The following is a 20,286-nucleotide window of genomic DNA, read 5'->3' on the forward strand; positions in this document are numbered from 1 at the left end:
GAACAGGGAACCCCAAGGGGCCATTTACAACACTGGGGTTTCAAAGGCCACAGAAATAAATACCCAGTTAGTCCCAGTGGGGACCAGATGGTGGGCTGGACCTCTGAAGGTCATCTAATCTACCGGTACAGCCCCAAAACCCCTGAAACCCAGCTTGGGAAAGTGCTTCCCTTCCTAAAACACAGGAGCTCATACAGCACAAAGCAGCACATCACAGAGACCAAATCTGCAGGGTTTGCTGCATTCTCAGCCCTTCTCCACGTGGGACAACACCTGCACACACAATCCGTGGGGCCTGGGTCGTGGGGAGAGGCAGGAACTGCTGCTGCCTCTGGGAAAGCAGCAGGAACCATCCCACGGCTCAGGCAGCAGCAAATCAGCACCATTCAAAAACCCCATTTTTCATATTAACTTCATATTTATCTGCTGATCTGAGGGGATTCTTCTCAGTGTGGCAGAGCCAGCTCAGCTCTCCAGAAGCTGAAGCACTGCGTTAGCTGATAAGCTCTTGCTGAGTGCCAATATTTATTAAGCACACACACATTTTCTTCTCCCACACATCAAGCCTCGCCACTAAAAATCTTCTCTGCAGCTCCTGTGCCTGTTCACACAGCCCTGGCTGCTCTCCCAGCCGGTGCCAGCACTTCCCAGCTTGCTGAGTGAGAAATGCTGGGGAGCCAATTCCTGCAATCACCCTGGAGCCTCTTCCCCTGAGCCCGTCCAGCTCCAGCCAGCAGCATCCAGCCTGGCACCGGCTGCTGCTCCCCAGGATGCCCTTCCCTGCCCAGAGCCATCCCCAGGATCCTGTTTGCCTTGGCACAGTGCTCCTCAACCCCTGCCTCTTTCCCCTCTTGGGAACAGCAAGTGCCAGGTTTGGAAGTCTCAAGCACAGAGCAGCTGGAGAATGGAGGCTGAAGCCTGGAGTATGGAGCCTGGAGTATGGAGAATGGAGCTGGAGAATGGAGCCTAAAGTCAGGACCCAGCTCCTCCAGCCCCGGGTGGATCTGCTGTGCCACCCTCAGCTGGTCACTCACTTCACCTCTGCTGCTCTGCAGGCACATAGAGCCCTTGTGCCACCTTCCCTTTGTGTTACAAACATTGGGAATAAAAGGAGAAAAGCTTTCCAAACTCCTCCCCGCGCTGGAGCCGGTGAAGAGGATCCAGCCAAATCAAGGCAAAGCATTTACCATGGGGAGCCACTCTGAAGTCATCCCATCTCACGGGGAGAGTTATGTAGGTCACCAAGCAGTGTTTCACTGCTGCCCTGCTGGAGCTGCAGTGGCTCACAGAGCGAGGGCAGAGGGAAGGGAACAGCCAAAATCTCCACAATTCCAAATGCAGTCACTACAGGGGGACTGGCTTCACTCACATCTCAGCTGAGCAGTAAAAACGGGGCAGCAGCCTGAATCCTGCAGGGCTGGGACTCCAGGGATGAAAAGGGAAAGGCAATGCTGTGTCAGGGCTGGCTGCTCCCAGCCACACCTGCCCAGGCATCAGAAAGCAAATAGAAAGCAAACAAAGGGCAAACAAAACTCACCCATCCCCAGCACCAAACTGACCAACAGCCCACGCTGTCACTGAGGCACCGTGTGTGCCACACGTCCCTCTGTCCCCGATTCACCAGCCTTTCGTGTCACTTGTCTGCACTGCTCGGGCACAGGAAAGGCTTTTATGGCTTTTTATTTCCCACATCCTGTTGCTGTGTCCCGGTAACACCCTCGGGACTCGATGCTCAGCAAGCAGCAGCTCAAACCCCAGCAGTGTGGATCCCAATCCCAGCTCGGTGAGTGAGCTGCCTGTCTGCTCTCAGTGCGACAGACACCAGAGCAGCACCAGCTCTGCCACTCGGACACACAGACCTTTCCCTTTCCTTCCTATTCCGAGCAGCAGCTGAGAACAAAGCACCTCTGCAAGACGAGTCCGAGAGCCGAAAGGGCAGCTCTCCCTCCCGGAGGAAGCAGCCGAGTTATTGCACAGTGCCAGCAGCCCAGAGAGCAGCGCAGCACCCCACAGCCCCTGCCTGCTCCTCAAACCGCGATCCTCCATCCCCCTTCCCGCGGCTAACAGGGCTCAGGCAGCTGTCGGGCTCACCTGGGAGAAGACCAGCTCCCCAAAAGGAAGGAAAACATTGAAACACCCCAAACTGCACGGAGCCGCACCGAAAGAACAGAAGAGAAAGTTTAAGAACTATTTCCATTTCCACCAGCGCCCCCGGACAGCATCCCGACCCCGGGATAGCAACCCTGACCCCCGGAGAGGATCCCGACCCGGGACAGCATCCCAACCCCCGGACAGCATCCCGACCTCCAAGCAGCATCCCGATCCCCGGACAGCATCCCGACCCCCGGACGGCGTCTCGATCCCCGGACAGCATCCCGACCCCCGGATAGCAACCCTGACCCCCGGAGAGGATCCCGACCCGGGACAGCATCCCAACCCCTGGACGGCATCCCGACCTCCAAGCAGCATCCCAACCCCCGGACAGCATCCCGACCCCCGGATAGGATCCCGACCCCCGGCTAGGATCCCGACCCCCGGTGGCATCCTAACCCCAAGCAAGCTCCCGTGGCCCCGGAGCTCCCGCCGCCCTCCGCGGGGCTCCGCCGTGGGAAGGGCGGACAAAGAGCGGATCAAGCACGGAGCTGCCCGGTACCGGCAGGATCCCGGTGCCGGGCCCGGGTGTCCCGGGGCAGCGCTACAGGATCCCCCGGCCCCCAAACCCCGCCGCCCCCAGCCCGGCCCGGCCCGGCCCCGCCGTACCGGCACAGACGAGCCCGGGGCAGCTCCCGGCGCTGCCCAGCCCGGGGCGGGCTCGGAGCCGCCGCCGCCGCCGCTCCCGGCCCTGCGCGGAGCCGCTGCCGCCGCCCGCCCGCTCCGTCCGGCCCGCGGGGCTGTGCCCGCCCGGCGGCCCCGCCCGTCCGGCCGGCCCGGCGCCGCTCGGCCCGAGGAGGGCACGGGGGACCCGCCCGGTGCCGGTACCGGGGCCCGCGGGCGGAACCGGGGCCGGCGGGGGACGGAGCGTGGCCCGAGCCCCCCCGCGCGCGGAGATGGTGCGGCCCGAGCCCCCCGCCCCCCCCGCGGCCGCGGTGGTGCGGCCCGGGCGGTCACGTGAGCGGGTGTTGATGCGTTACCTGGCAACGGCAACATGGCGGAGCCGCCGCGGGTGAGTCGGGACCGGGCCGGGCCGGGCCGAGCCGGGCTGGGATGGGATAGGACGGGACGGGACGGGACTGCCCGCCCGGGGCTCCTCCGCCGGCCCGCACCGTGCTCTCCATCCCATCCCATCCCGCCCCGGCACCGCCCCACTGCTCCCCCAGTCCCCGTCTCGTCCCCTCCACCACGGACCGGTACTGCCCGGTCCGGTTCCACTGCAGCCCGGCACTGCCCGGTCCGGTACTGCCCGGTCCGGTACTGCCCGGTCCGGTTCCACTGCAGCCCGGCACTGCCCGGTCCGGTACTGCCCGGTCCGATTCCACTGCAGCCCGGCACTGCCCATTCTCTTCACCACCGGCCCGGTACCGTCCGGCACGTCCCGGTACCTCCCCCATGCCCAGTCCTTTACAAAGAAAGAGAGGAAGAAGAACAAGAATAATCAGGCTACATGTTGTGCTGGCTGGAAGAATTTCTTTAATAAATCTGTAAGGGATTTTTTTTGATAGATGTGAACTCGAAGCACGTGGAACTGTAAGTGGTGTGGAGAGATTTTGTCAGGATCTTTACGATCTCAGGGCTTGCTGGATGACTATTTTTGTAAATTGAGATTAAACTTCTAAATTAAACTCCTGCACCCTGTGGCAAAAAATACCGCAGCATTAGAATGAAATGCAGATGGCCATGTGCTGCGCTGCTTTTCACCTGCACAGAGTGCCAGGCCAGGGAAGAGTGGCAATGACCAGGAGAGTGTGCTCCTCTGGAGGAGCAAACAGAGTCACTGTCCCTGCAGGAGGAGAGCTGTGGCTGCAGGGCTGTTCCTGGGCTCTGCACCAGTGGGACACTGTAATTACATTTTGGGAGGGCAGGCTGCAGAGCCAGGCCCTTGTGCTGGTCCTTTTGCGGTGTTCATGTCCCATTACAAAAACGAGCAGGTCTTTAGGGATAAATAGGTTTAGATGGAAAAGGTGGTTTGTGTTTCATGAAAAATCCCCTGAGCCTTCCCCAGACAATGCAGAATGTGACCAGCCTTTGTCCCCCTGCCCAGGACGACATGGAGCAGCCAGGCCCAGGCGGAGGAGCCTCTCCCCCTCCCTCGGGAGCACCCGCAGCCGAGCCAGGTACCCCGGTGGCTGTGGCACAGCTCTGTGTGTCCCTTTGTGGTCACTGTAACCCCGGCAGAGGCACAGTGCTGTGAAACCTGACCCGTGCTTTGCCTTTTCCCTCCTCTGCGGCCCAGGGAGCGGAGCAGGAGCCAGCTCTCACCATGCAGCGCCGAGCTCGGAGCTCCCCGGCGCCCATGGCAGCCAAGGAAGGGAGAGGGCGGCCGAGGAGCCGGAGAGGAGGAGACCGAGGCTGAAAAAAGGAGAAACAGAGCTGCTCGTCCTGGACCCAGAACATGTGAGGAGTCTTCAAATCTTGTTCTTTGCAGGGCTGGGGTTTGTGTTTCTCTGAGACCTGTGAGGTGAGCTGGAAGCAGTGGCTGTTCAGCTGCACTGAGTGTGAAATGTGTGAAAATCAGTTTGGCCGGAGTATTAACTGCTGCCTGTGCCGCTCAGTGCTGACCCAGAGCTGCTGGCTCAGAAGTGAGCAGTGCACTGGGTAAATCTGGTCCCTGCAGTGCCCCTGAAAGAGAAGAACAGGAAGAAGAGCCCTCCTTGCAGCAAGGGTGCGTTCTCAGATGTGGCTCTTCTGATTCTCAAACATTCTCACTTTTTGGCATTGGCACAAACCCACGCTGTACCATCTCTCACTTGCAGTGAGTGCAGCTAAAATAGCTAAAGTAGCTGAAATAAGCACACAAGAGTCTGTGGCAGAAATAAGTTGTTTTATTGGGTGGGGGACGTAGCAGTGAGGCTCCTTCGTGATCTATTTACACAAGTATTAATATTAACAAGCTCTACTACTGTCCTTTACAGCCTCTGATGACAAGATTCCAGGCTGCCCTGAAGAACTACCTCACCAAGCAGATAGAACAAGTGAACCTGGACCTGCATGGAATGGTACCCAGCCCCTCCTTCACCTCCCCACAGCCCCTCCTGCCCAAGCTGCTGGGACACAGCCCTCCATCTCTTGTGTCTGCAGAGAACAGCCATGAAGAGCAGCAAGGAGCAGCGCGAGGAGCTGGGGGTGATCCTCTATGGGGCCCAGCAGCAGCTGGGGCAGCTGGAGGAGGAGCTGGAGAAGAGCCAGGAGCGCTGGTGGCAGGCGGCAGAGGCACGGCAGCAGCTGGAGGAGGAGCTGCAGGCCCTCAGGGCTGCTCACAAGGAAATGTGTCACAGCACCGAGGGGGAGCGCAAGAAAGGTGACCCGGGCACTCCTGGCAGGGTTTCCCAATTCTAGGGCTGCGTGCAGAAATTAATTGGAATTTAGGCGAGCGCTGGATTGGAAAATGCAGCAGAATAATTAATCAGGAATAATGTGCTCATTGGAAAGTTTAATGGATTGTCCTGGAGTTCTGTGAGCTGGGAGTGCGGGAATTGCTTGTCAGGATCTTTGGTTGTGGAGCTGTACTCCAGAGCTGATGTAAATGTGTGTGCTGGGGAGGGCTGGTCACCTGATGTGTGAGAGGTTTTGCTTCAGGAGCTTCTGTATTTCTTCCTCTTTTATCTCTGTTTAAGGTGTACCCTACAAACAAACCTCTCTGTCCCTACAAACAAACTCCTCTATAACTATTTTGCCCCTTGTCCCCCAGTTTCTACAATGCAGACCCAGATTGAAAACCTGGCCTTGGAGCTCCTCTACGTGCAGAGCATGGACCAGGAGATGCATCACAGGCTCTTACTGATGAAACAGACAGCAAGGAGGGCTGAGGCAGACAGGATCCGGGCTGAGGTGGAGAAGAAAAAACAGGTACCAAGAAAAGCTCTCTTTGAAATAAATGAATGCAGGTGCCAGCAGTCAGTCCTGGGGGATGTGCCACCTTGTCAGGAGGAAGGCTGGAGTGATTGAATCATGGAAAATGAGTGGGGATGTTTTTCTCAAATTACTGAAAAAAAAAGTAAATCCAGAGGCTTTTCTGAAAAGGAGGAGAAGCCCTGCCTGCCCCAGGATGGCAGCACTGCCCAGAGGGTTTGCAAGGCTCAGGACAGTAAAGCACTCTTCACTCGAGGAGAAGGGGTGTGGGGGAAGGAGGGTATTTAATGGAGAAATATCACGGGTACAGGACTTGAGAATGATTCTGGATCACAGAATTTCACAATGGAAAGTGAACTTTGGGAATGAGCAGAGCCAGTCGGTGCTGGAGCTCCCTCTGCTGCCTTCCAGGACACAATCCACGGGTACTGCTCTGCAGAATTCCGTGTAAACTGTTGAAATACAGTGGGTTAGGAGGGTTTTAACAAAGGATTTTCAAATATACATTATTGGCATTCCCAGTAGCTGGACAGGTGAACTCAGGGCTGACAGGAGGGACTGTGGCTTCAGAGCTGACCTATCAATTTACTGCTGCAATTAGAGTAATAAACAGTCAGCAAAGGTTTCATTCTCCTGCAAGTCATCCCTGCTGCAGTCCTGAGCCCTTTGTGCATGAATGGGAACGTTTCAGTAGGACTCCAATATAACCCAGCTGCCAGTTTAAATTCCTTTTTTAGCTGATTTTGTTATTAATTCCTTTTTCAGCTGATATTGTTATTAATTCATTTTTTAGCTGATATTACTCTAGTAGGACACAGTTGGTTTGAGGTGCTGTGACTCACCCTGGGCTGTTTGGCTCTGGCTCTGTAGGACATTTTCCTGGACCAGCTGACAAGGAGAGTCCACCAGCTGCAGGAACAAATTGCTCTGTTTGAAGCTCAGCTTGTGGCCCAGGCAGAGGACACAAAAGTGACCCGGCAGGCAATCACTGAGGTAGGAGGGCCCTTGTCCCCTGGGGTTAATATTTCCCTGGCAGGGCTGACCCCTTTGGCCCGTGCTCACGTGCTGTGCACAATGTGGGACAGAGTTTCACAGTTTGTTCCTGTTTGGAAGAATGAGGAGGTTTTTTTCTTTTCCTTTGTCCTTAAGAAGTGCCTGTAAATCACTTCCTCCTGCCCTTCTCAGCAGTTTTTCATGCAGAACTGTGCTCTGTGGGCTGCTCAGAAATGAACCGGCCACGGAGGTGAATCTGATCCTGCTCAGCACATTATGAACAGGAAAAGAAAAAAAATTGTATTGTAACACAATTTTTATCTTTTTTTAAACACAGTGTAGATTCATCCTGTCTGCCATGTCTCTGTTCCCAGGCTGGGCTGGAGGTCCAGGCCATTAACATGGAGAAAAAGAAGCTGATGGAGCACTGGAACAGCAGCTTGGCTGGAATGAAGCAGAGGGATGAGGCCTATGTTGTCACTCAGGAGCTGCTGAGGTATGGTCCGAAAGCAGGCCCTGAGGACAGCTCAGATTTGGGCAGGAGGGATCCTAGAAGGGATTCCAGTGGGGTTTAGTCTCCTGTGGGTTCAGCCCTGTGTGGGCAGGGCGTGTCAGGCAGAACAAGTTCCCTGCTCTGAAATACATAATAAATTTAAAGGATGAGAAGCACTTTCTTTGTTGCTGTTTTGTTTATCCTAACCACATCTCTCCCTCAGAATATGGGGCGTTCTTGAAGCTGCTTAGAGTTTTTATGATCGTGTTTTATTCCTTTAAAAGAGTTCTCTCACCTTTGCAACATTTCTTACTCCAACGACCTGGATGTCACGAAGGGTTTATCTCTCATTATCGGGGTTTTGTGAGGCCTTTGGAAACGTTCAGGAAAACCTCCCTGTGTTGCAAAGGAAGTGTTTATTTGCTCATGAGCCTTAAAGCTTGACTGATTCTCTGAGAACAAACAATCTGCTTTTATATGGTGACATCCTGGTTGGAATGGGGGCTGGGACAGCACTGAAAGAAGGAATCAATTTCCCTACACACATTTACTTTTAAATCTTGATGTCTCCATCCATCTCCTGCTGACTCTGCACTGTCACAGCAGCTGACCCCTTACAAACATCTTCCTTCCTGGGCAGTTGTTGCTGCAATAACATGCTTGAAAAGAGGAATTTGTGGGTGGCTGTTCAGCACCATTCCCTGTGATGACTTTCCATCCTCTTTGCCCCTCCAGCAACTACAGACGTGACCTCAAGTCCCTGGAAGGGGACATCCATGGCTGTGGGAAGTCCATCAGGAAAGAGGAGGAGAAGAATGAGAGCCTGGTCAGGCTGCTGAACCGCTCCCAGAACGATGCCAGTGTGACAAGGAAGCTGATTGCCCAGTGCCTGCAGGAGCAGGAGGCCCTGCAGGTCCAGGCTGGCACCTACACTCGTGTTCTCCACGAGACAGAGGAGGCCCTCAGCAGGACCAGGATGGTGAGGACAGGCCATGGAACACAAATCCCTTTTGAATGCCCTTCCTCAGACAGTTGTAGTGATGCTGTGTCTGCCTTCCCACCTTCCAGGACCAGGCTGCTCACCTGAATGAGCTGCTGTCCATCAGGAAGGGGATACAGAAGGGAACTTATGCCAGCGAGCAGCTAGAGAGTGAAATCATGGCCAAGCTCCAGGACCAGAGGATATCCAGCAAAGTTGCAAAGCACTTCTCCCAGCTGGCTGAAAAGCTTCGGAACAGAAAGAGCGACCTGGTATGGCATCCCCCCTTGGGAGGGCAGGGCAGGACCACCGGGTCCCCAGCAGGGTTTGTCAGTGCCTTTGCTCTGGTTTCAGGTGTGCATTGAAGCTTTCCTGAGTTTGCCTGCCCAGTCTGGTTCTCCCTGTGATCTTATTGCAGGGTTCTGGTGTGTGTGAGAGAGCTTGGCCAAAAAGGCCTGCCACAAACCACACTGTCCTTTGCTTAAAAAATGGGCCAATGATGAGTGTTTAGTATAAAGCACTAGCATTTCTTATGTACTAAAGAAGAACAGTGGACCTGTGGTACTTCTGTAATCTCATTTTAACTAACTTTTATTTCTATGATTCATCATGGAATGGGATGCAGGCAGCTCTCAGTTCTGAGGAAGATCCAAAGAACAGTCCAGCTGTTCAATCAGTCCCACAGTCCAATCTTTAATCCATTCTATTTCTCTCTCTGGGAGTGTGTAACTGGATCACTTAGAAGGATGAGAAAGCTGAGCCCAGCCCTTCTCACCCCTGTGAGGGCTGTGCTGGTTGTTAGGTGTGTGTGCTGCAAAAGGGACAATGCTGTGATGTCCTGCTACTGGTGGCAGGTAACTGGAGACAGCTGGGGAGACATTGCAGAAGGGATGAGTGAGGTCTCTTAAAGGTTTTGGGAATGTTTGGGCTCCTTAATGCTTTCCAACAGCTGTATGGGAGAGGTAGGTATTGTATTACCTGGCAATCAATGGAGAAGCAAAGATACACACAGCGTGAGTAGCTTGTGGCTTGTAGTACAGAGCTGGGAGCAGAATCTCAGTCCTCTGACTCCTGAGCTGGACAAGTGGCATTGGAACCCAACAAGGGGCTGCTGGGGACACTGATGTGTTTTCTCTTTGATATTCCCAGGAGCTGCATTTTTACAAGGTTGAGAACGACGTGGCCCAGATTATTCTGAATGCAACCAATACCAGCTGCAGGCTGACAGTTCACCAGAAAACACTCTGTGAGGTGGACAAGGAAATAAAAAATGTGAATGAACAGATCACCTGCCAGGAAAATGAGATTGCCAAGTCCAAGATCCTGGCTGAGAAGAAGGGAGGGATCCTCTGCCTGTACAACAAAAAGCTGGAGATGCTTCTTTCTCAGCAAGGGGTAGGTACTTTTGTGTTTCAGTCCCAGTTTTGATTTTATTCTTTGCGCTGGCCACAGATGCTGCTGATCAATGTAACTGTGTTAAGTGTTGGGTAGTTCAAACATTCAGGCACCAGCACTGTGATTTAAAAGCTGCATTGGTTAATGCAGGTGTTTCTGTTTATCAGTTCATAATGCAGTGAAGGGGATTGTGAAATGAGGGTGTGCCTGGCATGGATCCCTCAGGGACCTGCCTGCGCCTGATGAAAATGTCAAATGGCATCACTGAGTAAATAGGATCTTGTTGGAAAAGTCTGCAAACACTGAGGAGGGGAGAATGGGGCAGGCAGTGAGACTTCAGTCATTTGAGGGTTGGCCCTATTGGGGTAAGACCTGATAGATACCCATGGGGAAATGAGTCCTGTGGCACATCCTCTGCAGCCTTTGGAATGTCCAGATGCTGTAAACAACTCAGGAAGCTTCTGCCTGATTTAGCCCAAACTTTGCTCTCTACAGGGGCAAGAACTGGGCCCACTGGAGATTGAGATCAACAGGCTGAACCAGGAGATAGAAGATTGCAACTCCGAGGCAGTGACATTGCAGAAGTACTGGCTGAGTGAGCAGAAGGAGCTGATGAAGCTGACACAGGAGAAGGAGGAACAGATCACCTCCCTGGACACGCTGCAGAAGCAGAGCATCATCATGCAGCAGAGGAAGCTGCGCCTGGACAGTTGGTGTTTCCTTAAAGTTCAGCTCTGCCTTGAAGTGTCCATCTGTGAAGGGGGAACAGGGAGGGGAGGGTTACAGGTGGGGAAAGCTGGGCCTGCCCCAAAGAGTGCTCCTGGCATGTGTGAGCAGGAACACCACAGGCCAGGCACTGCTGCTGATTGCACCTATAGGCTGTTCCTACAAGGATTGATCCTACTGTCCTGACAGTGGGACCCTAAGTGACAATGTCACCTGTTACACTTGTTAAATAAGGTTTGCAAGGAGTGGGTAGGTAAATGTCCCCAGCAATGACTGCACTTTCCTTGGCCAAACACAACTTTTTCCCACAGGAGTCTCCTTCAAAACGTTTTTTTGGTTTTTGAGCTTGTGGAAAATCATTTTGGCTGGGATCATTTTGTGGGACAGGGGTGGCTCTGCCTGAAGTGTTGCCAGCTCTGATAGCCATTTGTCACACCTTGTCTCTGTTCAACCCAGTGCTCAGGGGAATTCTAAGACCTTTTTCTGTTCACCCATAGATGAAATTCAGCAGGAAATGAAAGAGCAGAAGGATGTGGAACGGCACATGAAGAACATGTCAAATGACTTGATTAAGTTGAACACGTTGATCAACAAGAACAACAGCAGCGTTGAGAACCTGCAAAATGGCAGAATTGTCACAGAGAACGAGTTTGTGCAGTCTCTCAAGGTACTGAGGCACCTTAGTCCCAGGTTTCAGCCTCCCCTGCAGATCAAACAGTGATCCTGGAAAACCTTCTCAGCCTGACAACTCTGTATTGTTTTGTTCTTCCCAAATCTAGGCAGCAGAAAAAGAATCCATGGAGATGCAGGAGAGGCACAGTAAGCTGACTGAGGAGAAGGAAAGGCTCCTGAACAGCCTGGTGGAAGCAGAGTAGGTACCAGAGTGCCACAGTCCTGTGGGACTGTGTCCACATTCCCATTCTCCTGCAGTCACCAGACCTGGCACCAGCAAATGTGCTTCTGGCCTTCCTGGAGAAGGGGATGGGTGTTTGAAAGGTGTTTCAGCAGTCTCTGGAGCCAGCAGGAGCTGGGAGGATGTTGGCTTTAACAGTTCCAGCCTGTGTGAGCTGGACATTGCCAAGATCCATATGGGGACTCTGCCAGTCACTGGCAGTGCTGCACTGGGCAGGTCACTGGGGGTCTAACTTTCTCCTTCCTTCCCCTTTCTTCTCTGAAGGCATCAGATCCTGCTGTGGGAGAAGAAGTTCCAGCTGGCAAAAGAGATGAAGGATACCACAGATGCTCTGACAGAGCACGGCGAGATCCATGACATGAAAACAGAGATTCGGAGGATGCAGGTGAGGCTCTGGGAAGGGGGGCTGAGGAGGGGCAGCCACCCAGTGTGCTTAGCCTTGGAGTGGCTGAAACAGGAGGCAGGAGATGAGAAACAGGCTGGAGAAGTGGCATCTTCAGGGCCCAGGGAGGGACTCTAAACCCCTGCAGCTCGACTGAACTGAGCACATCCAGCCCACACATCCTGCATTCCCCACGCCAGCCTCAGCAGGATCTGGATACTCCCAAGAAATCTATTTAAATTGCAGTATGTCTGCCACCTGGTTATGTGACCCTGATTTATGTGCAGTGTTGATTGCTAAATATTGCATCACTTTAATCACTGGTTTAGGGAAGTGTTCCCTCTCCTGGCAGAGAAGCTCATCCCCTTCATTCTCAGGATGCTTCTGCTTTTCTGCTTCTGCTCTTGCCAATGAGGTTCGGAGTAACATTTTGAGTATTGGTGTAGACAGGTTGATAATCCAGGCCTCTGCCTTCCAGATCCACACACAGCAAACCAGGTTTGGACTTGCACCAAATCTGGCCTGCAGGCACTCGTGTCCCATATGTCTGGTTTGTGCTGCTGGGATGTGCCCCCTGACAGCTTCCCTGGGTGCTGCTGGCAAACACTGGGGATTCTGAGGCTGGGTTGTGTCCTGGCCATGGGCAGGTGCGCTATGGGCAGCTGCAGAAGCAGCAGGAGATGCTGATTCGGGCCATGGAGGCGTGTGTTTCCCAGAGAGAGACAATCACAGACCGGGCAGAGGCTCAGAGCAAGCTGAAGCACAGCGCCAAGAGCGACGTCCAAAGCAGGAAAGAGGACCTGAAGAAGAAGATCAGGGAAATCCAGGAGGTGAGCAAGGAAAGTGGGGCTGCAGGAGCTCACACAGCTGGGGCTGGCCTTGTGGAGAGCAGCAGGGAGCACAGCAGTGACCCTGTGCCAGCACAGGGAAAATCATTAAAAATCCCCCAAACTCTGGGAGTATGGTCAGGAGTGCAGCTGAACTAGAGAACTGAAATCTGCCATTCCCGTCTCTTCCATTTACTAGAACATTTATGAATGCAACCAAACCATGCAGGAGCTGGAGACCATCCAAGAGTCCCTCAAAGACAACTTTTCAGGAAAGCAGCAGGAAGTGTGCCAGCTCCAGGATGAGACTGAGAGCCTCATCTTGGACAGGGAATATCTTCACTACGAGAAACGATGGGTGAGCACATGCACTGCCCTACAGCATGTGAGCCAACAGAGCCTATGCTTCCCCTCCTTCCTCTCTGTCCTCAGCTGGGCGTGCTGGAATGTGTTAGAGCCGCACAATAACTGGGCACGTTTTGGGGGCTCACCAAGAGCCAGCTTGGTGAAACCCTGTCCTGGCGAGGGTTGCCTTATGTATGTGGGAATTTCACTGATTTAGGGAATTCTGCGATGTCTATACCCCTCCAACACCTGGGCTGGGGGTGCTGTTTGGCTGTTATGGTGGGGAATTCACAGCACTGTCCTTCCCTTGTCCAACGTGATGGTCACAGCACCTGACACGAGTCCTGCCCATGCTTTTCCTGCTGTCACAGCCCCTTCTCTTTTGCTTTTCTCAGAACCTGTTGGAGATTGTGGCCCACCAGGCACGCCAGAAGCAGCTGCAGGCTCTGAGGCAAGGGAAGTACAAGGCCCTGTGCCTCACTGAAGAGTCCTGCATGAACCAGCAGGAGAAAGTGGAGGATCGGCTGCAGACCATTAGCACCATCGTGCAGCAGATCCAGGAGGAACAGCCCCAGCACCAAAGGGCTCTGCAGTGGCTCAGTCACTGCTTGAGAGCCAAGCTCGCGTCGCAGGAAGCCTGAAAATACACGAAAATACATATAGTATCTTTTACATTCTTCCACAGTCTCCAGACTTTGTAAATAGACAAATAAATAGATAGATAAGCAGGTGCGGGGTACAATATTTACTTTGCCGAGTACAATGTTTATTTCAGCCGTACCATTGTAACGCGTTCGGTATGTTTCTGTTTACGTTTCACTTTCCCTGCCCCGAGCAGCTCCGCCTCCCCGCCCCGCCCCGGTGGATCCCGATTTCCCGGCGTGGGGGCGGCAGCGGCGGGGCCGGCGGCTCCGGGGCCGCGCGGTGTCGGTGTCGGTGTCGGTGCCGGTGCCGGTGTCGGTTCCGGTGCGTCCCCGCTGCCGGGAGCGCAGGCCGGGCCATGGGGCCGGGCCCGGGGCTGGCGGCCGCGCTGCTGGCGCTGCTGCTGCCGGTCCTGGCCTCGGCTCGGGGCCCCGGCGCTGCCGCCTGCGAGGTGTCCCCGAGCGGCCGCTTCGACTGCGGCCCCGAGCGGCTCCTGTCGCGGGCGGGCTGCGAGGCGCGGGGCTGCTGCTACAGCCCGGGGCCCGGGCCGCGCTCCGGGCCCGGCCCGCCCTGGTGCTTCTTCCCCCGCGGCTACCGCAGCTACCGCGCCGAGAACCTGACGGCCACCGAGAGCGGCTTCTCCGCCCGCCTGCGCCGCCAGGCCGCCGCCTTCCTGCCGGCAGCGGTGGACGAGCTGCGGCTGGAGCTGGCGCTGGAGACCCCGGCCCGCCTGCGCTTCACGGTGCGGCCCGGCCCGGCCTGAGCCTCCCGGTGCCCGTTCCCCGCTGAGCGCTCCCCCCGCAGCTCCGGTGCCCGGTGCCCGTTCCCCGCTCTCCCCGCAGCTCCGGTGCCCGGCCTGGCCCTGCCCGGTGCCCGTTCCCCGCTCTCCCCGCAGCTCCGGGATGCGGCCCGGCCCCGCCCGGTGCCCGGTGCCCGTTCCCCGCTCGCTGAGCGCTCTCCCCGCAGCTCCGGGACGCCGCCCGGCCGCGCTATGAGGTGCCGCTGGCCACGCCGCGGGTGCACGGCCGAGCCTCCTCCACGCTGTACGGGCTGCAGGTCAGCCAGGAGCCCTTCGGCCTCGTCGTGTGCCGGCAGAGCAGTGGGAGAATCCTGTGAGTGCCCCCGGTGCCCCCCGAGGGATTCGGGATGGGATGGGAGCCCGCCCAGCCCCGCAGTGCCGGGATGGCTGCAGGGACACTCCGCTGACACCAGTGGGGTGGCTGTCGGGGCTTTACTTTCACTCCCTCTGCAGTTCCATGGCTGGGCAGGGAACCGGGAATCCCAGAGCTCACCCAAAACTTGTTTTCATTTCCCTTGGTGATGAGCACCCGTGTCCCTGCCCCACAGCGGTGTCCCCAGCTCGGTGTCCCCAGCTCGGTGCCTCCCTCCCGGCTGTTGGCCGAGTGTCCCTCTCTCCCCGCAGGCTGAACACCACGGTCGCGCCCCTCATCTTCACAGACCAGTTCCTGCAGATCTCCACCTCCCTGCCCTCCCACTTCATTTCGGGGCTGGGGGAGCGCCTGACCCCGCTGTTCCTTGACACAGCATGGACCAGGGTCACCCTCTGGAATCGGGACATGGCACCTGCGGTACGGAGCGGGGCTGAGGGCAGGGGACACAGATTCATCTGAGCTCCTGGGGGTGCCCTGCGGCCTCTCCTGGGGCTGGGGAGATGTGTGTGTGCTGGTTCAGCTCAGCCGTAACACTGCACAAACCCGTGGCACCGCTGTCCCCAGCCCAGGTTTGTCCCCCTGGAGCTCTGTGCTGCCTGGGAGTGTTTGCAGGGCTCTGGCTCAGGGCAGGGCTCGGCCGAGGTGACAGAGTTGGGAGCACAGCCCTGGGATGGCACCTGCAGCCAGTGCTCCTGACCCGAGGCCAGGGTGGTCGGGTGGGTGTGGGGATCTCCAGCAGAGCCTCACTGGCACCACACTGTGCTCTGCTCCAGCCCCACGTCAACCTCTACGGCTCCCACCCTTTCTACCTGGTGATGGAGGACGATGGTTCTGCCCACGGTGTGTTTCTGCTGAACAGCAACGCCATGGGTGAGTCCTGTGGGGCACTGGGCATGGGCCTGGCACCGTCCTCATCCTCAGCTTCCTCCCCTGGCCCTTGTGCCTCCCCAGACGTGCTCCTGCAGCCCAGCCCGGCCCTGACCTGGCGCACGACAGGAGGGATCCTGGACTTCTACATCTTCCTGGGCCCTGACCCCAAGAGTGTGGTGCGGCAGTACCTGGATGTGGTTGGTATGGCTGAGCCATGGCTGGGGTGCCGTGAGCCATGGGGCACTGCAGGGCTCTGGAGGGCACAGGGCTGGCCTGTCCCTGCCAGTACCCACCCTCTGCCCTCCAGGGTTCCCCTTCATGCCCCCGTACTGGGGCCTGGGTTTCCACCTGTGCCGCTGGGGCTACTCCTCCACAGACATCACCCGGCAGGTGGTGGCCAACATGACAGCAGCTCGCTTCCCCCTGGTAGGTCCTGGCTGCTCCTGGGGGGCTGGTGGGGGTCCCACAGCAGCATGAGGGGTCCCTGCTGCTGCCCAAGCCACGGTGCCGCCCTCCACAGGACGTGCAGTGGAACGACCTGGACTATGCAGATGCCAAGAGGGATTTCACCTTCAACAAGAAAAGCTTCAGGGACTACCCCGAGATGGTGCGGGACTTCCACAGCCTTGGGCTGAGGTACATCATGATCGTGGTGAGTGGCACGGGCAGCCTGGCACGGGTTCAGCTGCCCCGGGGCGGTGATGAGGGCAGGGCTGGCCGTTCCCTGCTGCTGCCCTGGCTTTGTGCCCTTGCAGGACGCTGGGATCAGCAGCTCGGGGCCCCCTGGCACCTACAAGCCCTATGATGAGGGCCTGAGGCGAGGGGTGTTCATCAGGAACGCCACGGGGCAGCCCCTGGTCGGGAAGGTGCGTGTGGGGAGCAGCCCCTGTGCCCACAGACAGGGCTCGAGTGGCTGCAGCACCCCCAGAGTGGGGGAGAAACCTTTGGGGGGCCGTGGGGGAAGGTGGGGGCTCTGCCCAACGCTCTCCCTCCCGCAGGTCTGGCCAGGCCCCACGGTGTTCCCAGACTTCACCAACCCAGAGACTCACGAGTGGTGGCACGACATGGTGAAGGACTTCCACGATCGAGTGCCCTTCGATGGCATGTGGCTCGTGAGTGGTGCTGTGCAGCTGCCGGCCCTGGCTCCTGCCCTGCGCTCTGCTGGCACCGGGGCCATCCCGTCCTTTCCTGCCCTCCCAGGACATGAACGAGCCGTCCAACTTCGTGGAGGGCTCCCAGGACGGCTGCCCCAACAACAACCTGGAGCATCCCCCGTACGTGCCAGGTACAGGAGCGGGTCCCAGCCCCGCCCAGGGCTCGGGGGAGCCGGGAGGAGCCCGGGGATGCTCTGAGCTCCACCTGTCCCCCGCAGGTGTGTTCGGGGGCCGCCTGCAGGCCGGCACCATCTGTGCCTCCAGCCAGCAGTACCTGTCCTCTCACTACAACCTGCACAGCCTGTACGGGCTGAGCGAGGCCGTGGCCTCCCACAGGTGAGCCTGGGGCTCCTGCCGGGGCTCCTGCGCAGGCTGGGGTGCAGAGCTGGGAGAGACCCAGCGTGGGTGGGTGAGGGCTTGGTGTGGAGCACAGGGCACTGTGGAGCCGTGAGCCCCTTCCCCAGCTGGGGAGGGGCTGAGCAGACCCCTCCCATTGGCAGTGCTCTGCTGAGGGTGCGGGGCAAGCGTCCCTTCATCATCTCTCGCTCCACCTTCGCCGGGCACGGCCGCTACGCCGGGCACTGGACAGGGGACGTGGGCAGCGACTGGCAGCAGCTCTACTACTCCATACCAGGTATGTACAGCTACCTGTGGGCACTGGGCTTCACCCACAGCCAGGGGCGTCTCCACTGGCCCCATGCCCGGGTGCTGCAGAGCCCCGGTGCCCTCTGTGCCCTCTGCAGAGGTGCTGCTCTTCAACCTCTTCGGGGTGCCCCTGGTGGGTGCCGACATCTGCGGCTTCCTGGGCGACACCAGCGAGGAGCTGTGCGTGCGCTGGACCCAGCTGGGAGCCTTCTACCCCTTCATGAGGAACCACAACGACCACGGCACCCGGGTGAGCCCTGGGAGCCCCCACCCACCGGGCAGGGGGCTCAGGGCCCAGCCAGGGCTGCCCTGCCAGCGTGGGAAGGTTCAGCTGCAGGGCTGTGTGCCCCAGTGCTGGGAGAGTCCATCCAGCATCCCTGAAACGTGCCCTCCGTTCGTTCCTCCCCGCGTGGGCTGATCATCCCCTGTGAACCGAGCATCTCCTGGGGCCGTTCCCCTCCTGAGCTGAGCATCCCCTGGGGCCGTTCCCCTCCCCTGGGCCGTTCCCCTCCTGAGCTGAGCATCTCCTGGGCCGTTCCCCTCCCTGTGAACTGAGCATCCCCTGGGGCCGCTCCCCTCCCCTGGGCCGCTCCCCTCCCCGTGGGCTGAGCATCTCCCCGGGCCATTCCCCTTCCCCTCCCGCAGCCGCAGGAGCCCTTTGCCTTCAGCCCGCCGGCCCAGGCTGCCATGAGGAACGCGCTGCGCCTCCGGTACTCGCTGCTGCCCTTCCTCTACACGCTGTTCCACCGGGCCCACAGTGCCGGGCAGACCGTGGCACGGCCCCTGTTCCTCGAGTGAGTGCCAGCCCCGTGGGGCTCAGTGGGAGCACCTGCAGGGTGTCCCGGCACTGCCCTCCCTCCCCTCCTTGCCCAGGTTCCCCACAGACCCCAACACCTGGGCCGTGGACCGCCAGCTCCTGTGGGGCGGGGAGCTGCTCGTCACCCCCGTGCTGGAGGCAGGACAGACCAAAGTCAGCGGCTACTTCCCAGCAGGGACGTGGTACAGCCTCGCAGGGGTGGGTGCTCCTGCTGTGTGTGCACAGGGGGCTTTGCCGTGGCACCTCGTGCCCATCCCTGCATCCCACCAGCCCCCTGGGGCCGTGTGGGTCTCGTGCCTCCCCTGCCTTTGCTGGTGGCCATTTGATGGCTCTGGCACCGGGGCACCTTGTGCCTGCTCTTGCCTCTCTTTGTCCCCGTGCAGGACTCCACCATCCACAGCAAAGGGCAGTGGATCCTCCTGCCAGCGCCCCTGGACACCATCAACGTCCACGTGCGTGCAGGGCACATCCTGCCCCTGCAGGTGAGCCCCCTCTGCTCCCTGGTGACACCACGGTGACCTGTCTGAGCGGCCTGGGAGGGCACCGTGCCCACACTGCTGCCAGGACAATGCCAGTGGCTGCAGGGCTGGGGGCACGGCTGTGGCACTGCCCCAAGCTGTGCCTGTCCCATGCCCCAGGAACCTGCCTTCAGCACTGCCCAGTCCCGTGGGAAGGGCATGGCCCTGGTGGTGGCGCTGACCCCGGACGGCTTCGCCAGGGGAGAGCTGTTCTGGGACGATGGGGACAGCTGGGAGACCTTTGAGAGGGGCGACTACACCGAGCTGCTCTTCCTGGCCTCCAACGTGAGCACGGGGAGCTGCTGGCAGGGGCCGGGCAGGGCTCCTGTGGCCCTGGCACACACGGGTCTGTTCAGTGACACAGGGCGCCATCTCCGTGTGCCCTGGGCGCACGAGGGGTGGCTGAGGGCTGGCAGCACACAGTGCCACCCCCGTGTGCCCAGGACGCCGTGCTCAGCCAGCTGCTGCGGGCCAGAGCCCACCTGGACGGGGTCCTGCTGGAGGCTGTCACCGTGCTGGGGGTCACCAGCCCTCCCCGGCGAGTCCTGGCCAACGGTGCCATCGTCAGGGACTTCTCCTACCGCAGTGACACCCAGGTGAGTGCAGTGCTGGCTGCCAGCCTGGGCAGGGTGGTGGCCAGGAGGGGACCTGGAGTGCAGCTGTGGGGTCTGGCCCCAGCAATGGCACAGCCCAGGCCATGGGTGCCCTTCCCGGGGCATCTGTGGGACCAGGGCTGTGCCAGGCTGTGGCTCTGTGGGATCGCTGCAAAGTGGGGCCAGGACTGTGCCAGGCTCTGTGAGGGGAAGAGCTCCTCTAGGCTCTGACACCCCTGGCTGCTCTCACCTTCCTTCTCCCCTCAGGTGCTGAGGGTCCCTGTGTCGCTGCCCATGTGGGAGCAGTTTGTGATCTCCTGGTCCTGACCAGCGTGGGTCACAGGGAGAGGCCACGCTGCTCCCCTGGCATCTGAGGCCAAATCCATCCCATGCCCTGTACTCTGAGTTGTCCCTGCTCTTCCCACACTCCTGGCCTTGTTCTCCCTCTGGCTGATGGAGGGGTGTGCACGGGACTGGCACAGGGGCCTTGCACAGCCCCCAGGGACAGGGAAAACCTCACCATCATCACATCAGGGGGAAAAAGACCCAAGTGCCTTGTGAGGCAGCAAACCAGTTACTCTGGGGACTGGTAACTGGGGCACAGACTGCAGGGAGTTCCCTGGCTGTGGTTTTGGGGAGGAGGACGTGCAGGGGCTGAGGGAGTACTGTGAATAAAGCTGCTGTTTACTGGGAGCAGACCCAGGCTGTGTCCTTGTCCCCTCTCTGGTCCTGAATGTGCCCAGCCCTGTCCCCCGTGCCCCTTGAGGGCTTTCCCTGTTCCCCAGAGCGCTGGGGGTCCCCAGCTGTTCCTGCAGC

The 20,286-nt window shown here is 58.3% G+C and overlaps 3 protein-coding genes across 7 annotated transcripts in view; 2 read left to right on the top strand and 1 right to left on the bottom strand.

Annotated features, from left to right (window-relative positions):
- Positions 1 to 2,817, bottom strand: part of TBC1D16 (TBC1 domain family member 16) — a 28,199-nt gene extending 25,382 nt beyond the window's left edge. Inside the window, exon 1 of one of the 4 annotated variants that reach the window (XM_058039030.1) lies at positions 2,761 to 2,817. The gene's annotated coding sequence lies outside the window, so the exon portion shown is untranslated. Of the gene's footprint in view, positions 1 to 2,091; positions 2,121 to 2,760 lie in introns of those variants that run through there. The other 3 variants (XM_058039031.1, XM_058039028.1, XM_058039029.1) reach the window with 3 other exon arrangements.
- A 319-nt stretch (positions 2,818 to 3,136) lies between these two features.
- Positions 3,137 to 13,785, top strand: CCDC40 (coiled-coil domain containing 40). 2 transcript variants are annotated; one of them, XM_058039026.1, is made up of 18 exons: positions 3,137 to 3,163; positions 4,199 to 4,271; positions 4,391 to 4,551; positions 5,070 to 5,153; positions 5,236 to 5,455; positions 5,846 to 6,003; positions 6,877 to 6,999; positions 7,374 to 7,495; positions 8,228 to 8,471; positions 8,561 to 8,743; positions 9,621 to 9,866; positions 10,362 to 10,575; positions 11,090 to 11,259; positions 11,372 to 11,463; positions 11,770 to 11,890; positions 12,535 to 12,717; positions 12,914 to 13,072; positions 13,455 to 13,785. In XM_058039026.1, the coding sequence occupies exons 1-18, from the start codon at positions 3,146 to 3,148 to the stop codon at positions 13,698 to 13,700; spliced, it is 2,817 nt and encodes a 938-aa protein (XP_057895009.1). In that variant the 5' UTR covers positions 3,137 to 3,145; the 3' UTR covers positions 13,701 to 13,785. The 2 variants fall into 2 exon arrangements, with proteins under 2 accessions (XP_057895009.1, XP_057895008.1); XM_058039025.1 differs by lacking the exon at positions 3,137 to 3,163 and having other exon boundaries at positions 4,133 to 4,271.
- A 274-nt stretch (positions 13,786 to 14,059) lies between these two features.
- On the top strand, positions 14,060 to 20,157 carry GAA (alpha glucosidase). The gene is made up of 19 exons (XM_058039027.1): positions 14,060 to 14,443; positions 14,668 to 14,813; positions 15,125 to 15,290; positions 15,647 to 15,743; positions 15,825 to 15,944; positions 16,051 to 16,169; positions 16,264 to 16,395; positions 16,499 to 16,609; positions 16,742 to 16,855; positions 16,944 to 17,028; positions 17,116 to 17,233; positions 17,398 to 17,531; positions 17,641 to 17,792; positions 18,188 to 18,336; positions 18,416 to 18,557; positions 18,743 to 18,841; positions 18,998 to 19,162; positions 19,321 to 19,473; positions 19,738 to 20,157. The coding sequence occupies exons 1-19, from the start codon at positions 14,060 to 14,062 to the stop codon at positions 19,795 to 19,797; spliced, it is 2,646 nt and encodes an 881-aa protein (XP_057895010.1). The 3' UTR covers positions 19,798 to 20,157.
- Positions 20,158 to 20,286: the final 129 nt, after the last annotated feature.

The sequence above is a fragment of the Melospiza georgiana genome, chromosome 21 (assembly GCF_028018845.1).
Source record: "Melospiza georgiana isolate bMelGeo1 chromosome 21, bMelGeo1.pri, whole genome shotgun sequence".
In the NCBI taxonomy this organism is placed as follows: domain Eukaryota; kingdom Metazoa; phylum Chordata; class Aves; order Passeriformes; family Passerellidae; genus Melospiza; species Melospiza georgiana.

What these genes read in the sequence shown, in the direction of transcription:
- CCDC40 (XM_058039025.1), top strand. Translation starts at nt 4,133, where the DNA reads ATGAAAAATCCCCTGAGCCTTCCCCAGACAATGCAGAATGTGACCAGC. An exon ending in TCGTCCTGGACCCAGAACAT is followed by an intron (nt 4,552 to 5,069) that starts GTGAGGAGTCTT and finishes TGTCCTTTACAG; the next exon opens with CCTCTGATGACAAGATTCCA. An exon ending in TGCTTCTTTCTCAGCAAGGG is followed by an intron (nt 9,867 to 10,361) that starts GTAGGTACTTTT and finishes TGCTCTCTACAG; the next exon opens with GGGCAAGAACTGGGCCCACT.
- GAA (XM_058039027.1), top strand. Translation starts at nt 14,060, where the DNA reads ATGGGGCCGGGCCCGGGGCTGGCGGCCGCGCTGCTGGCGCTGCTGCTG. An exon ending in GGCAGCCCCTGGTCGGGAAG is followed by an intron (nt 16,610 to 16,741) that starts GTGCGTGTGGGG and finishes TCCCTCCCGCAG; the next exon opens with GTCTGGCCAGGCCCCACGGT. An exon ending in CCTACCGCAGTGACACCCAG is followed by an intron (nt 19,474 to 19,737) that starts GTGAGTGCAGTG and finishes TTCTCCCCTCAG; the next exon opens with GTGCTGAGGGTCCCTGTGTC.